Below are 15046 nucleotides of genomic sequence, written 5' to 3' on the forward strand. Positions count from 1 at the left end.
GAGTCTGTAACATCTAGAGAACAAGATTGCAACACTGCAGTACTAAATTATAATACTGTTTTAACAGTATTTTTATTAGAACTTTTCTCAAATAAATTGCAGCTGCTGTGATGTGGATATTGCACTTGGCCAATTGCAATTTTGATATTATTTCGGTATTATTGTGCAGCCTAATGAATGCCAAGTCTAAGTAGAGTCTTTTATCAATGTTGGTCAAGCAAGGCCTCAAATTTGTGACCCAAGTCTCATGCAAGACTTCAGTTCAGTTCAGTCTTTATTGTCCTGCCTGAAATTTGGCTTGCAGCAGAATCAGGGAGTGTTCAGTGACCTTTTCTGTAGCAGCATTGTGTGCAGGTTGTTAATATAAAAAAAGGAGAAAGAAATCATCTAAATTTGTGTGCTGAGGATATATGTATAGAAAGGGGTATTAGGTGCCATTGTTTATGATAGTATTGTATCAAAGTATAAAATTCTGGTATTGTGACAGGTGAACTTGTGGAGTATAGTAAATAAAAAACAGGTTAAAGCACCTTGGATGTAGAGGACTCATGTTTAACCAGTTGTCCCACAGCTTTCTGTGGAGTTTTGGAAAATCTTAGTTCCCTTTATTTTATCTCTTCTCTGCCTCCTGACGGGTTTAGTAAAATGGCAATGAGTTCATATAATATCTGATGTTGCTGACTTAAACTTCAGAAATGGCCATTTTGAAACCGGTCTTGATATTTTATTTTATGATAATTGACCACTTTGTCCTGTGAACAGTCATTTTCCTCTCCCACCATGTCATTTTCTGCTTTTATCTCCTGCTAACCAGACATCCTCTGCAGCGTGTTCTTCTCCCTTTTTTGGTGTTACCTTTTCACAACAAGCACTTGCTCTAATGTTAGATAACACTGTTCATGCATAAAATATGGTTGTGACCTGCATTTAAGACCACAAAGTAAGACTGCAGCCTCGTCTGATACAGTTCGCAACTCACTGCAGCTGAAGGCAACAAAGTTAATTGAGAATACCATTGTTATGTGCTTTTCATGGAAGACCGTTTTTATGTTAACATGCTAATTTGTACTTTGTCTTTAGGCAGACAAGCAGAAATCTTGTTCATGTTCTTTTTTACTAAAAAATACATTTTCTCTACACAGCTGCAGGAAAACTACAAGACAGATCCATTGCTTGCGAAATACTACACTAAATCTGTGGTCACTGCATTCAGGTAATGTTGAGATCTTGTGCTTGTATACTTTTTAATGCTTCTGAACAGATTGTGAAAACTGAAGGTCATTGTTGCATTGACCTCCATGGATTCAAACTTTAAGGTCTGCTGCATTTCTTAAAACAACCAAAATCGAGGTTAGATGTGGCCTGTTCACTTGTGACCACACCCAGTTATGTGTGCAGCATTGCACTGTAGTGAGTTATGAAGTTCTGCACTAACAGTAGCAGTAAATCACAACAGTTCACAGCCAGTGTTGAGGCACAGGCCAGCTCAGACAGAGCATGCAGCTACTGCTAGATTTAGCTCCTGTAATTTACAGTAGGGCTGCAACTAATGATTGTTTTCATTATCAATTAATCTGCCAATTATTTTCATGATTAATTAATATTGGCCAGGGGTTTTCAAAGTATTAGACTGTGCACCCCACTCCCCCCAGTTTACTTGCTGATGTTATTTGATTGCACAGACAACATTTGGGTCAAGATAGTCTAATATTGCTGGGTGACATAACTTAGCATGACTAGACCAAATGTATGAAAAACACTCTATCCCAAAGGCTTATATTAGTTTTGGACTCTAGGAAGTTAAAATCTTCCATACTATATATTTCTGAATCTCTTTCAAATCACACAAATGTAGGCTTTTCTCTGTGTGTGTGTGTGAACTCCTTTCGATAACTTATGTAATGACTAATGTAATATTTTTTCACTTCCATTCACTGAGCCCTCCTGGGGAGGCCGACCTCCCACTTTGAAAGGCTCTGGTTTAGTCTATAAAATGTCAAAAAAATTGTGAAAATGATCATCACAATTTCCCAGAGCCCAAAGTGACATTTTCAAATGGCTTCTTTTGTCAAACCAACAGTCCAACACTCAAAGCCTATTCATTTACTATCATACACAAAGAAAGCAGCAAATCCTTACATTCAAAGAGATAATTGGGATTATTTGAAATGGGGTTGTGTGAGATACTTACTAATAGTCATACCTAAGGTAGATGGCAGTTGACATGTTCCCAGTTTGGAGAAGCAGCAGGAGTCCTGGTGAAGGAAGCTAAGCAATGAATTGCTATGGACAGTGTCAGGCCCACCTAAAAAGAACAATATCAATTTAAGTGTGCACTATATTTAAAATAGTAAAGTTAAGCACCTTGACATCAGACAGTCTTTTCTGCTGGAGAACTGCTGTAATATCAGCCAAGTATTGCACTCTCTTCCTCAACCAAACTCTAAAGGCAAAATCATATTACCTCACTACCTATTGCTACCTTGATTGGTTTGTTTGTGTTGTGTTTGTGTGGAGCACTAGGCTCCAGACAACACAGGTCCCAGGTTCATAGGGACACGCAAACCTCTCCACCATGACAAGGTGATGGTTCCTGGAGAGGCAAGGTAAAGTCAAGTGGTGAAAATATTTTAAATATAGCATACGCTTAACCTGATATTGATTGTTTTCCCCAGGTAGACCTTTTTAAGGGGCAAAAATAGGTTTTACATAGGTACAACATTGCTTAGCTTCCGTGCTGATACTACTCTCTGTTTCTTCAAACTGGAGTGTGTCAACTGTCATCTACTGTAGCTAATGCAGTGATTATAGAGAAGTACCTCATACAAGCCCACTTCAAAAAAGCTATCTCTTTAACAAGCTAAAATCTGCATATGTTTGACATTTGTCCTTGGAAAAATGACTGAAATTATTAATCAATTTTAAAAATAGTTCAAATAATCAATTAATCAACTAATGGTTGCAGCTGTAATTTACAGTAATCCAAATCACCCGTGTTCCACTAATCTTTGCTGAATGTTTAAGCTTGTTACTGAATGATCTTTTCCTTACATCCATTTCTCTCTCATTTCTGCTTGAACAGTGAGGGTGTGCTAGCCTATTACTGGTCCCAGTTTGATATTCCAGTTGAAGACCTGGAAATTGTGCCAGAGTTCTCAGAGGAGCGGGTGTTGGAGGCACTGGAGACTGGCATTAAGGCACAGCGCAGCACGTCAGACAGCAAGCAAATCCAAATCAGCGAAGTCACAGCCTCGGGTAGGTACCACAGGGGCAACGTGTGGGGTCACGCCAAGGGGCAAAAAGATAGTTGTTTGCTACAGTGGGCTACAGATTATGACATTTAACAATCAGCAAAGATAAAGCGCTGCAAATCCAGATCTGAATAAGGTCATTGTCATCTCCTATCAGCATTGGTATTCTGTCTGCTTTCTATTTGTATTATAGAAGCTCGCTCTGAGCTGTGCTGATAAGATGATAACAGATAAGCCAGACCTCTCTGCTTGTGCTGCATCTGAGATTGCACATTTTATGCTGTTTGGATCCTCTAATGATATTAGCTGGGCTCTGGCCTGGCTTGAGACAGCCATTTTTCTTCCTTCTGTCTTCTCAGCATTCACATTGCATTTGTCCACATCCTGGCCACCAGCCAAACGCTGGCCCTGTGACTCAGTGGTTTTGGTCCTCTTTAAAATGATTTCTGTGGCTATGATTTGATGTTGCTGTCCCAGATAGTTAGACAGAGATGTATGGGCTGCTGCTGTAGGGCAAGGTGAGATGGAGCAGAAAGAGCTACACACCATCACCAGTTCCCTTAACCGCAGGGAAATGGAACAGAAAATGTGCAACCCAAATATTTTAGGCTCATGCATCAAATTCTATCAGCCTCCCAACGTTAGTGACCCATTCTTACCTTTTCCTCCTGTTTCTCTGCCACCCCACCTCCCTCCCCTCTCTCTGTCTCCAGTCACAGATCCTCGCATGGCCAGGAACCCCAACGCCAGTGAGTACAGCGCGTCCCATTTCAATCACTCGCAGTTGTAATTTTCCAGCTGGCTAGATGCTCACCCTCCTGCCAGTCTGTAACGAATGGCTGGTCTGGCCTGTACTGTACATGTGCTGCTCTAGTCAGAGATTGAGAACCCCGTATCAGGCCAGAGCGAGTCAGTCACTGTGCCTGACACTTTTCTTTGACAGTGTCTGGTGATTTATAACCTCAGGATGATTAGACTACATTACATTACATTAGCATAGTAGCTCTGCTATCCTTACATTAATCTGTCCTTACATACATCTATAGCATAAAGGATGGAGGAACTCATGATTAAATGGTGTTCAAATGTGTAATTTGTAATTCAAAGTCATTGCTTTGCATAATTAGAAATTGATTTCAAGGAAAACCAGAAAAGATACAATCTTAACTGTCAATATCTGTTAAGACGACTGCCAGAGAGGTGACGATGAACACAAGATACAGAACATGATGATGATCAGATTTTAATTTATAAGTTGCAATCTACTTACCAAGTTTCACATGTCTGTGCTCACTATTACTCAATGTTTTAATTCCCAGAGGAGTGCTTCTTCCGTCTGGACGCTGATAAAACGGCAAGGACCTTTAATTCACCAGGTTACCCCAGAGCCTACCCCCCTAGGTCTCGTTGTCAGTGGCAAATCCGAGCTCCAGAGAACAATGCCATATCTGTCACCTTCCCCTTTTTCCACATTGAGGATGACTGCTCTGACGACTTCGTCTCCATTTATGACTCTCTGAGTCCAGATGATTCTCAGGCCATCACAGAGTAAGTTGGAAGGTTGTGAATGTCCAGAGGGTTTGGGGAATATGTTGGCTGTGGTACAAGGCAATACCAGTGCTCCTAAAGTTAAATCTATCTATCTAAATTTAAAGTTTTTATTCATGCAAATATGCAATATGATACTATTTCTAACAGATTTATGCTGCAGAATTAGTGCCATTCTTTTGTTTGTTTTTTCACATTACTTCATTTATGATAAATGAATTAATTTAGTGCAGTGATGCTAAGTTTAAAGTCATCTGTGGATCACTCCTTTAGGTACTTTAGGGTCTGAGCAAGTTTTGTAGTTGGCCTCAAGTGAGGCTTAATGTTAACAGTTTCTCTTGACTGTCCCTCAGTGTTATAGTGTAATTCCAACATCTACCCAGCCTGTGATAGTAGTCACATTAGCCACATTATATGCAAAAGCTGAGTTCAACAGATTAGCCCATGAAATAAACAGTGAACCAGCATTAAATGTGGATAAATGTACAGCTTCCAAGTTTTAAGTTTGCATTTTTAGCGGGCTTTTCATCAAAGGAATGGGTCTGTGGTTAAGGCAAGCCTAAGAGATTAACACATTTTGTTCTAGGACATAAAATACATCAATAAATACCACACTCTTGAATTTTGAAGGTTGTATGTGTCTTTAAAAGGTGGTACTAACAAGTTGCTAAATGAGAGTCACAGATATTACACATCATGCTTAGTGGGGGTTATGTTGAGACACACAACTATGGTGTAGTTAGTTTATAGCCATTTTATAGGAACATTAGCTTTTTAATTCTGGTGATTCCGTTTAGAAATTATGAAAGTGGTCTTTATTTGTGAAGATTAACTACTTGCATAACGAAACGTGTCACTATCATTAACTTTTGTTTGCCACAGAGGTTATTTTCTGCACTAATCTTAAGTCCAGTTGAAAAATCCAGAGTGATGGTAACTTCCGGGCTGGCCTGCAAAAATTCACCATCCTAACTGCAATCTGTTTTCTCATACTTTTTTACAAAATGAGGAAACAAGTTTACATTCCTGTCTGACATTTATAAATCATATAAATTATTTGTCAGTGAGCTTGTCCTGTGCAGTTTTGAAGAAATAAAATGAATTTAGGCTATTAACTTACACTGAGTAAATTTCTCAAATCCTTCTTTATATATTTACGGGTATTTGACAGTATTTTTAACTACAGCTCATCTCTTAGATATCACCCTTGGTCCTTCTGCCAAATTCTCCTCAGATTTGTACAAATATCTTTTTGTAACTTGTTTAAAGTTTTGTGAAACAAAATTCCATCACTGGATTCTTGCCCTGAATGAATGACTTGGCCCTCAGTCATTAAGTCTCTAATTTGTATGTGTTTCCAAAAGTTATTTTGCTTTCAGTATCATATTTTTGGACAAGTTCAGAAGAAGATGCAAACACACCATTCAAGTATAGGTCACTTATCTTGTATAAAGTTAAGTCTTTATACCGTATATGGATTGGGTTTTAACATCGTACAGTGTACTGTGCAATATCTATGCACTAATGTCTCTACCAGAGAGGAATTTTATTTAAGAGAAACCCAGTAAATTGACTCAGTTTTGCTCCTACAGTATATGAAATTGTAACACAAATCACATTCTGATTTTGCCTTAAACCTTGATGGCAGTGTTTGTTTAATAGGACTCAACCAACATTTGTCTCATTTATTTAGCCTTGACGATCAGGAGGAAATATAGTTTCTACATGATTCCCAGAGGACAACCACTAGGAATCACTTTGTATTTGAGTGAAATGTTGCAGAGGGATTTAGGAGTAAACGCTGTTTTGATGTGGGTGGAAAACATGTTCCACTTCATTCCTTTCACTGGATGTGTGATTACAACTTTTTTTTTTTGGCCCTGAAGCCTTTAGCGCTGCATGTCCCATTTTATTGTTAACTTTTGAGACCTCAGTGAGATTGAGTTGGCTCAAAAAGACCTCTCCTTTCAAATCTGTGATGGGTGCCAACCTGAATCCTGCTACACCACTGTGTGTAATTGCACTTTGTATATGGGGGAGGGCTACGAGTCTGAAACTACAGGCTCCTGAATGCAACATCAGTTGTAGCTGCAGGCAATTTCAAACTCAGAAACCATTGCCAAACAAATATGCGTTACCAAGTGATGCATAAAATTTTTATAAAGCTATTGAGCGATCAGCTTTATCCAAGGTGACATGGGGTTTATGAGAGCCATAATATAATACTCTATAATGACATTATTCTACTGGAGGTAGATGTATTGCTGCTCTTGCAGCGTCATTCACACCTCCATTGCTCCGCCGCCAGCAGTGCTGAAACTTTTTGCTAATGTACCTAATGTTTGACTTTGAAACTCCGCCTAAGCAATTTCTATCTAGTGCTGGCACATCTCTCCTTATTTATCTCTTTCTCTACCTCTCTCTGCTTATCTATTGATTTCTCCTCAAATTATTTTTTCTTGAAGCATTTTAAACTCGTTTGCTGAATTGATGTGTTAGTGCTTCTGACTAAAAAGAATTACAGCTTTATTTGAGTTCCGTAAGTGTTGCACATCATAAGGAAAAGCGAGACTCTGTTCAGTAAATGCATCAGATGTTCATCTTATGCTTCATGGTTGTGTTTACTGCAATTTGTTGCAAACAGCTTTTCCTGATTCTGTAGTCGTACCTGATTTATGTACCATCATGCTTGACTACTCATCACTTTCTCACAGGAAGTGTGGTCAACGGCCCCCCTCCAACCCTCTTGAGGTGGTGTCGTCCGGCAACATCATGCTGATTAACTTGATTACCGACAGTGATGTCCAGAGGCCTGGCTTCGAGGCAAAGTATAAGGCCATCCCCAGGACTCAAGGTAATTAAGACGTGCAGCACTTAACATCAACTGTTTTCCAGCTGCATTCTGTTTTATAACTACTATGTTTCACTTGTTTATGATACTGTTTATACTCCAAACTAGGACCGGGCAGTATAGTTGAAAAAATGATTGTGATGAAGTGTTTTGTTTCAGTCAATATAGATAATTATTTATATTTTTTAATTACTTATTTTTAATAAAGACCCTGTGAAAAAAGGCTTGTTTTAACTACTTTATTTTGAATTTAACCACTGTATTTATCAAGGCACACAGGTAATAGACTTAATAGGGGAGACTGGGGATGGTTGCAACAAAATGATATTATTATTATATTATTTAATTATAAAGACATATGAAAGGCTGTTTATAAGCCAGGGCATATTCATTATGTGCTTTCATGGCAGTTTGTACTTAAAGTATTTAAGTGAAACTAGTGAACATTTTATTGTACAATTTTCTTACTGCCATTGATGACGTGTCTGTTGCTGATACATATAACTATTGTTTATATCCTAGGCGTACCCATTAATAGTGATAATGTGTCTTTTTCTTTCAGTCAAAACCTGTGGTGGTTCCCTCTCTCAAAATGAAGGAGTCTTTACTTCCCCTCTTCACCCCAGCTTCTATCCTCCTGCTGTGGACTGCAAGTGGACCATCGAGGTTTGCAACACTGCTCGTCTCACTAGCCCCCCTCCTCCACCTGAAACCCCTCTATCCACCTCCTCCTCCTCCTCCATCCTCAGCCTGCCATGAGAGGAATGCTGAGGCAGCACTATAGAAGCCAAGCTGTTCAGTACCTCTTCTATCTTCATCTGTCAGACCGCTGTTGCTGCCGCAGCTCTGGCTGAGCTGCAGCTTTTTGTGTGTTGGTTTTGTTTGCTGATGTGTACGTAGAGTGTGCGTTTGTGTGTGTGTGTGCGCGTGTGTGCATGCGTGTGTGTGTGCATGTGCATGTGTGGGCCCATGGCCTCTTTGGGTGTGTTGCTGCTGTCTGCTTGCATTTACATGGGATACAGATACATGTCATGGTGTGTGGGTGGAGGAGTGACATGCATGGTAAATAAGGTTGTTATGAACCAATCACATCTTCCTCTGTGCTGTAGGTCCCTGCTGGGAAGAAGGTGCGTGTGAAGTTCACCATGTTCCGCATGAAAGAGCCTGGGGTGGACATCCGTGTGTGTCACAAAGACTACGTGGAGGTTATGGGGACCAAGTAAGACTCATTTAACTCTTTGAAATGGCACGCTAAATGATACATCTGTCATAAGCATCCATCACAGTTTATAGACCAACTTCTTTGTTAACCTTTGACCCACTGTACCACACAAGGGATAGTAATGATTATTTGAAGTGGGATTGTGTGAGGGAGTGTCTCATGCCCCTAGTTTGGAGAAGCAGAGAGGGGTACCTGCAGCTAAGGAATGAACTGTTGTGGACAGCAACAGAAGGTATTTTAGCCACTTAAAAAGGTCCACCAAAAAAAACTAGCAATTTTAGTTTACGCTTTGCTGTCAGACAGTCTTGGGCTGTTATACAAGCTAAATTTATCCTCTATAACGGTGGTTTCCAGTCAGAAAAGGCTGTCTGACTGCAACATAAAGCATTAAAATATTCTAAATATAGCATACACTCATTTTCATAGTGAGTTTTTTTTTTTTAAGCGGACCTTTTTAAGTTCATTGCTTAGCTACTATGCAGGTACTGCTCTTTGCTTCTCCCAAGTGGGGGCACGGCAATCCAATACACCGAGTATTGATGATTACCTCATACAAGCCTGCTTCAAATAATCAGAACTAACCCTTTAAGGCTTGCTCACTTTCTGTTTTACCTCTTAATAAAATCTTTTAAGACGATCTAACTACAGTTGGTTTCCTTAAAACCTTTCACACGGTTCATGCTTCATGCCTGTTTTTCATGGATGTAACAGGGTTACCAGGGGGCTCAGGGGATCTAGAGCTAGAGCCTTTATGTGAAGTCTCTGTTACTAACTTTGCATTTTTTTGTCACATAGTTAAAGGGATTAGTCATTTATGTCAATGACAGAGACCCAAAAGTCCCACTGAAAAACTGAAAGTAGTAGCTAAAACATTCACTTTGAAGATGTCTCAGGAAAGACACCATCATGATACATGAGTATTTATCCCATCAGGTTATCTAGAACATAACAATAATAATAATAATAATAATAATAATGTAGGTCTTAGTTAATACGCTGTTGGTGTTAATTGTATATATGTGCGCTGTAAACCCTGTTGAAGTAGAGGTAATTTTAGGTATTGTGCTGTTGGCAACGCTTCTCTGCCCAGGGGCCCATTGTCTCTCGTTGTTGCCCTTTTCACTAATCTCAGAAATTACTTTAGTGAGCACATTCTCATTATAACCACTAGAACAACACAATGCTGAAGTTGTAATAAACCTGAATTTGCCTTGTGTCCCAGATATTGCGGAGAAATGTCCTCCTTGGCTCTGACCAGTTCCACCAACACCTTAGACGTGATCTTCCACTCCGACGAGTCCTACACTGACAAAGGCTTCAGTGCCGAGTACAGCGCCTATGATCCATCAAACCGTGAGTTAAAAGTCTCATCTTGCACCCACATTAACACGATGTTTGGCGCGATGGGTGAAATGTTGCGATGTGACAGTGACACTCATAGCCTGCCATTATGGAGCGAGACAAGGGGAGTAACTGTGTAGTCTGAGAGACTACGAGACGGTAGCTGACTGACAGTCAAATAGAGCTGTTTAGTGATAGAGGCTCAGAAACTGCGGCAGTGAAACTCAAGAGCTAGACTAATCACCAGAGAGCTTGTTTATTGGGTCCATTTTATTTGCCACTGTCAGTCAGGAGCACTCCACTTTCAATACTCTCTGCTCTTTATGTTGTCTCCCAGTTTGAACGAAATGGATTTATAATTGCTCTGATCAACAGGGACAAGCATTGGCAACATGATGGATGTTGTGAACATACACTGTCACTCCCTCTCGCTCAATTTGTCATCATCGTCTATCTCTCCTCTTTTTCTCTGCTCCCTCCCTCGTTTCCCTGGTTTTGTAACCAGCTTGCCCCAACAAGTTCGCCTGCGCCTCTGGGATCTGCATTGGGAAGGAACTGAAGTGTGATGGCTGGAACGACTGCGGTGATATGAGTGACGAGATGAAGTGCCGTAAGTTCTTCCTTGACCCAACCATACCTCCTCATTTCTTGTCCTGTTTTCTATACCTTCCTCTCTGCTCCTTTTAAGAAATAGTTGGACATTTTGGCAAATACTACTTGCATTCTTGCCAAGAGGTGGATGTGAGGATCGATACCACTCTCATAACTGCCCGTTAAATATAAGGCTACAGCCAGACGCCAGTTAGCTTAGCATAAAGACTGGAAACAGGGCAGAATGGCTAGTCTGACTCTAAGGTAACAAAATCTGAAGAGTAAGAACACAGAGTTATGGTTTTATGGGAGGTAATGTACGAGACTATTTCTTGGCTGGCCGCAGTGATTTCGTGCAGTCTTCATTGTAAGGCTGCCAGGCTCCAAACTTACTCACTGCGACCGGCCAAGAAATACACTTGCACACAATGCCCCATAAAACCACAACTTCTTGTTTGTTACACTTTGGTTTTAGTACAAATTAAGTAAACTAAATATAATGCAGGGGTTCTCTTAGTGCAGCGTATGGGTCAATGATGGCCCTCAGAATCATTTTTTGCAGCCCCTGAATCCATGAAATGCATGCATTGTATTTTAATCATTCCACTTTCAACAGCTGGTATTTAATACAGCTCTCAGCTACTGAGTCAAACTGTTTTCCCCATCAAGTGTCTGTCAGGTTAGGAAAGACAACTAGTGGTACCTCCCAGGTGCTGCAGCAATTACGCTCTGTCATCAGTGCCAGAGCTTTATTTCTGTGGACAACTCAGCAGTTTAATTTGGAAGTGACCTGGAAAAACCACCATGCAAAAAACTCTACATAGCTGGGCAGAAATGGAGGTTTTTAGGAAAAATTGATCAATTGTTAACTTCGTCAGACCTCAGCAGACAAATAAAGTGATCTGTCTTATCTGCAGACAGGTGAATTTAATGCTTCAATTTAATGTTAAAGAAGCAGTCTGTACGATTTACTGGAATTTATTCATAAGTATGGTTTAATTAGTGAAAATAAGAATCGTGTTTCTTTTAGCTTAGAATGAGCCATTTATTCACAGAGGGCGTGGGTCCTCTTCCATGGAGGCCACCATGTTGGACCACCATGTTTCTACAGCAACCCAGAATGGACCAATCAAACACTGGTTTTAGGGAGCGCCTTCTTTGTTTTTCACAAGTTTTGCAGCCAACAAATGTTTGCAATCTGGGAGCTCACTGCCAAGTACTTTAAAGGTTGTTTTGAGACCAGTCACAAATCTGATGACAAGTTAATGGATTTTCTTTTGTGGCCCTCTATCATATGATGGCTCCCTAAATTTGCACTCAATCATCAAAACTTTGAGAACCTCTGATTTGTTAATGAGTGAGCTTTAGTGGTGCCAGAAGCCAGATTTTGTTACATTCAGACAGGTCCAAGATAGTCTTTTCAAATCACTCATATGTAATTCTCAGTTCTTCCTCAGTTGCATTGTTTAATACTTGTTTTCTCTATTACACCAGAGTGTGAGAAGGACCAGTTTGCATGTGGAAATGGCTTGTGCAAACCGAAACTCTGGGTATGTGATCGCGTCAATGACTGCGGAGACGGCAGTGACGAGAAACAATGCAGTAAGTATCCCAGTCTTAAGGAGCTCTTTAGGGGACACAAACCCTATCTAATGCTACGCTAATTGTGCTAACATTAAAGGCACATCACTGCTAATGCTCTGGTCACTGACTCCTGGGCTGTGTGCAGTCATTATTTTATCAGTAATGGAGTTTGTTTGAAGCCTTGCCCAATTTGCTCAGCAGACGCTTAATCATGTGTAACACACGCAAGAAGAATAGAGACAGATGCTAATGTCTGCCGCCGCTGCACCGCTAATGTCCTTCTGAAACGTATAGGCTTGTCCTCGCCTTATGTAAGTTTTCATCTTTATTCTGTTATCATTTCCTCATCTCTGTGTCTCATTGCCTCCAGGTTGTGAGGAGAATGAGTGGCGCTGTGGTAACGGGGTTTGTCTGCCTCAGGATGTTGTGTGTGATAAAAAGAAGGACTGTGAAGATGGAAGCGACGAGGCCTCTTGTAAAACCTGTAAGTGGGAGCACTTATTCTCTTCCCAGCCAGTCACACATTAGAAAAAAAACTCGTCACCAGAGTGATTTATAAGCATCTAACACAAACCATTAAGCAATTAACCTTCATCCACGGCTCAGTAACATTTTATGCTATACAAAGACGCTGGACTGAAAACTTCATTCTTGATTCCAAGTGTTTTTCTGTCCACATTCTTTTAGCTCTTTCTCTCATTTCTTCCCACTCTCTGCTTCACTCTTTATCAATTTTCCTTTCACACAAACACACACACACACACACAGAGGGCACTCTTGCATTTCCTTTTGATTTTCACTTCTGTGAATAAAGAGGGATATTAGACCTCAACCCCAATCAATACCCCAATCAATGCAATCTGCTCCTCAATCACTATGCATTGTGCATTCAAGTCTCACTTTGAAGCCTCACTGATTGCATAGTATTTTACCGGTTGAACTTAGCAATGCTCTGACGCTTTGATTGAAATACGCTATGTGTTTTGATTCTGGGACCTCTCCTCTCCACCCCACTGCAGCTCCGGGTATCTGCTCCGACTTCAGCTTCAAGTGCAAGAACGGCGACTGTGTCAACAAGGTGAACGCCGAATGTGACCGCGTCAACGACTGCTCTGATAACTCGGATGAGGCCGGCTGCAGTAAGAAACGTTTTCGCTTCCCTTTACACTGCAACATTGAGCTTTTTAAATGTTTTAAAACAGCTGAAAGTGGATCTAATCTCTTCAGTGTCATTCAAATAGATTATAGAGGAGCTGGTTGAGCTGCACGTTGCTGCTGTCTGTTAGAAAAGAGCCCCAGGCCTTGACTGCTTTATTTATTTCATTCTTCTTTGAAAGCAGCTCTTGTCATCTCTGAAGTTTTTGTTTTTTCCTACATTTAAGCCTCAGGGCGTGTCTGTGTATTTTTTTTTCTCTCTTTGTTTTTTTTTGATCAGCTAATATGCCAGCGTGCCTTATTAGGATTCCAAAGAGTCATAGTAGCATTCACAGCCAAGGCCGGCGTCATGATGGCTTCAAGTCAACATAATCAAATTTTCTGATTTTTTTTTTTTTTCCCTCACTAATAGTTCATGCCAGTCTCACCTTGTATTTTGCTCTCAACCATCTGACACCTCTCCCCTCTCATTATATAAACACTGGTAATTTATAAAGCGTGTGTTTACATGGAATTGTGGAAGTGAATGCATTTGTATCAGTGTTAAATCCTACAGTCTTAGATCAGTGTTATTTTTATTCTACAAGAGAGACAATATTTAATCGTTTTGTTCAAATATCAGATGTATTTAAATGTTTTTCAGGTCATGGACCCCTCAGCTGATAGAGAGACGTAGTAGGGACTTCCTTAATACATATATTGCATTGAATATATTTGGGTCATTTCTTGTTTCGTCCTCCGTGCAGCTGATATGTCAGCAGCAGTTGTAACATGGCTAACAACAGCTTTCAAAAAATTATTAAACAATAATTTGGAGGCCCCCCTGCCGTAACTTTGAGGACCCCCTGGGTGTCCTGACAACCACTGTTCTAGATTAATGTCTTTATTTAGAACACTTTGGACTTAATCAGCAGTTTACAGAGAGCATTTCACCAAACAGATGTTTGTATTTGGTTTTATTATGGTTAAAAATAAGGATAAGGTGGACTGTTGAATAATCTGTTTAAACAAGCAAAGATTACATTTTATTTAAAGCTACTACAAAGAGTTTCTAACTGGTTATGAAACTGTCTCATTTTAATACTGATGTCTCTCTATGACCTAAATAAGTTAATAAGACCATCTCCGAGAAGAGTCTCCATGCATTTGGATGAAACGAGTCTGTGTTTACATGTTCCCAGGCTAAGTTACAGTGAGTAGTATGATGAGCAGTTAAATAAAGCAGGAGGAGATTTGCCTTTAGATAATTTTATTTTTAACGTTCTATTTTGTGGCTATTGCTGTGAAAGCAATACCACTTTTGTCCACAGGGACACCCAAAATCAACACAGTATGAAGTTCAGTATGAAGGTTCCTTGTAGTGGCTTGCAGTAGCAAAGACAGAATGGATAGAGGACAGGACTGTGATTGTTTATTAGTTTTTAAGAGTCTAGTTAGAGCATGTGTGTTGTTAGAATATAAATATTATGTCAAAATGGAGGATTTGGATGCGTTTCAAAGGGT

General features: G+C 40.1%; 1 protein-coding gene across 1 annotated transcript in view; it reads left to right on the top strand.

The window, feature by feature from the left end:
- Window positions 1–15046, top strand: part of st14 (ST14 transmembrane serine protease matriptase) — a 28436-nt gene that overhangs the window by 10565 nt on the left and 2825 nt on the right. The window contains exons 4-15 of the mRNA XM_084726444.1: window positions 1143–1213; window positions 3083–3255; window positions 3965–4000; window positions 4571–4799; window positions 7514–7653; window positions 8213–8316; window positions 8760–8869; window positions 10095–10225; window positions 10719–10823; window positions 12299–12406; window positions 12759–12872; window positions 13408–13527. Coding sequence (XP_084582570.1) covers window positions 1143–1213; window positions 3083–3255; window positions 3965–4000; window positions 4571–4799; window positions 7514–7653; window positions 8213–8316; window positions 8760–8869; window positions 10095–10225; window positions 10719–10823; window positions 12299–12406; window positions 12759–12872; window positions 13408–13527 — 1441 coding nt within the window. The remainder of the gene's footprint in view (window positions 1–1142; window positions 1214–3082; window positions 3256–3964; window positions 4001–4570; window positions 4800–7513; window positions 7654–8212; window positions 8317–8759; window positions 8870–10094; window positions 10226–10718; window positions 10824–12298; window positions 12407–12758; window positions 12873–13407; window positions 13528–15046) is intronic.

This window comes from Lutjanus erythropterus, chromosome 9 (assembly GCF_056507025.1).
Source record: "Lutjanus erythropterus isolate fLutEry1 chromosome 9, fLutEry1.hap2, whole genome shotgun sequence".
Lineage (NCBI taxonomy): Eukaryota > Metazoa > Chordata > Actinopteri > Lutjaniformes > Lutjanidae > Lutjanus > Lutjanus erythropterus.